The sequence below is a fragment of the Penaeus monodon genome, chromosome 24, assembly GCF_015228065.2.
Source record: "Penaeus monodon isolate SGIC_2016 chromosome 24, NSTDA_Pmon_1, whole genome shotgun sequence".
Taxonomy (NCBI): domain Eukaryota; kingdom Metazoa; phylum Arthropoda; class Malacostraca; order Decapoda; family Penaeidae; genus Penaeus; species Penaeus monodon.
Window position 1 is genome coordinate 8519508 of NC_051409.1, and position 243 is coordinate 8519750.

At 60.1% G+C, this 243-nt stretch overlaps 1 protein-coding gene across 1 annotated transcript in view; it reads left to right on the forward strand.

The window, feature by feature from the left end:
• LOC119588836 (calcitonin gene-related peptide type 1 receptor-like) overlaps positions 1-243 on the forward strand; it is a 6562-nt gene that overhangs the window by 5515 nt on the left and 804 nt on the right. The window contains exon 3 of the mRNA XM_037937476.1: positions 5-238. Within this exon, the coding sequence (XP_037793404.1) occupies positions 5-238 (234 nt within the window). The remainder of the gene's footprint in view (positions 1-4; positions 239-243) is intronic.

Consider the following 243-nt stretch of genomic DNA (forward strand, 5'->3'; position numbering starts at 1 on the left):
ACAGCTGCTGGATCGAGGAGAGCCACTATACGTTCATCCTATCTGCGCCGGTGTGCGTGTCGATCCTGGCCAACCTGGTGTTCCTAGTCAACATCGTCCGCGTGCTGGTGACCAAGCTGAGGGCTAACCACGTGGCGGCGGACACGAATGGCACTCGCAAGGCAGTGAGGGCCACGCTCATCCTCATCCCGCTGCTCGGCCTCCATTACGTTCTCATGCCTTTCAGGTCCGTGCAGCTGCTCA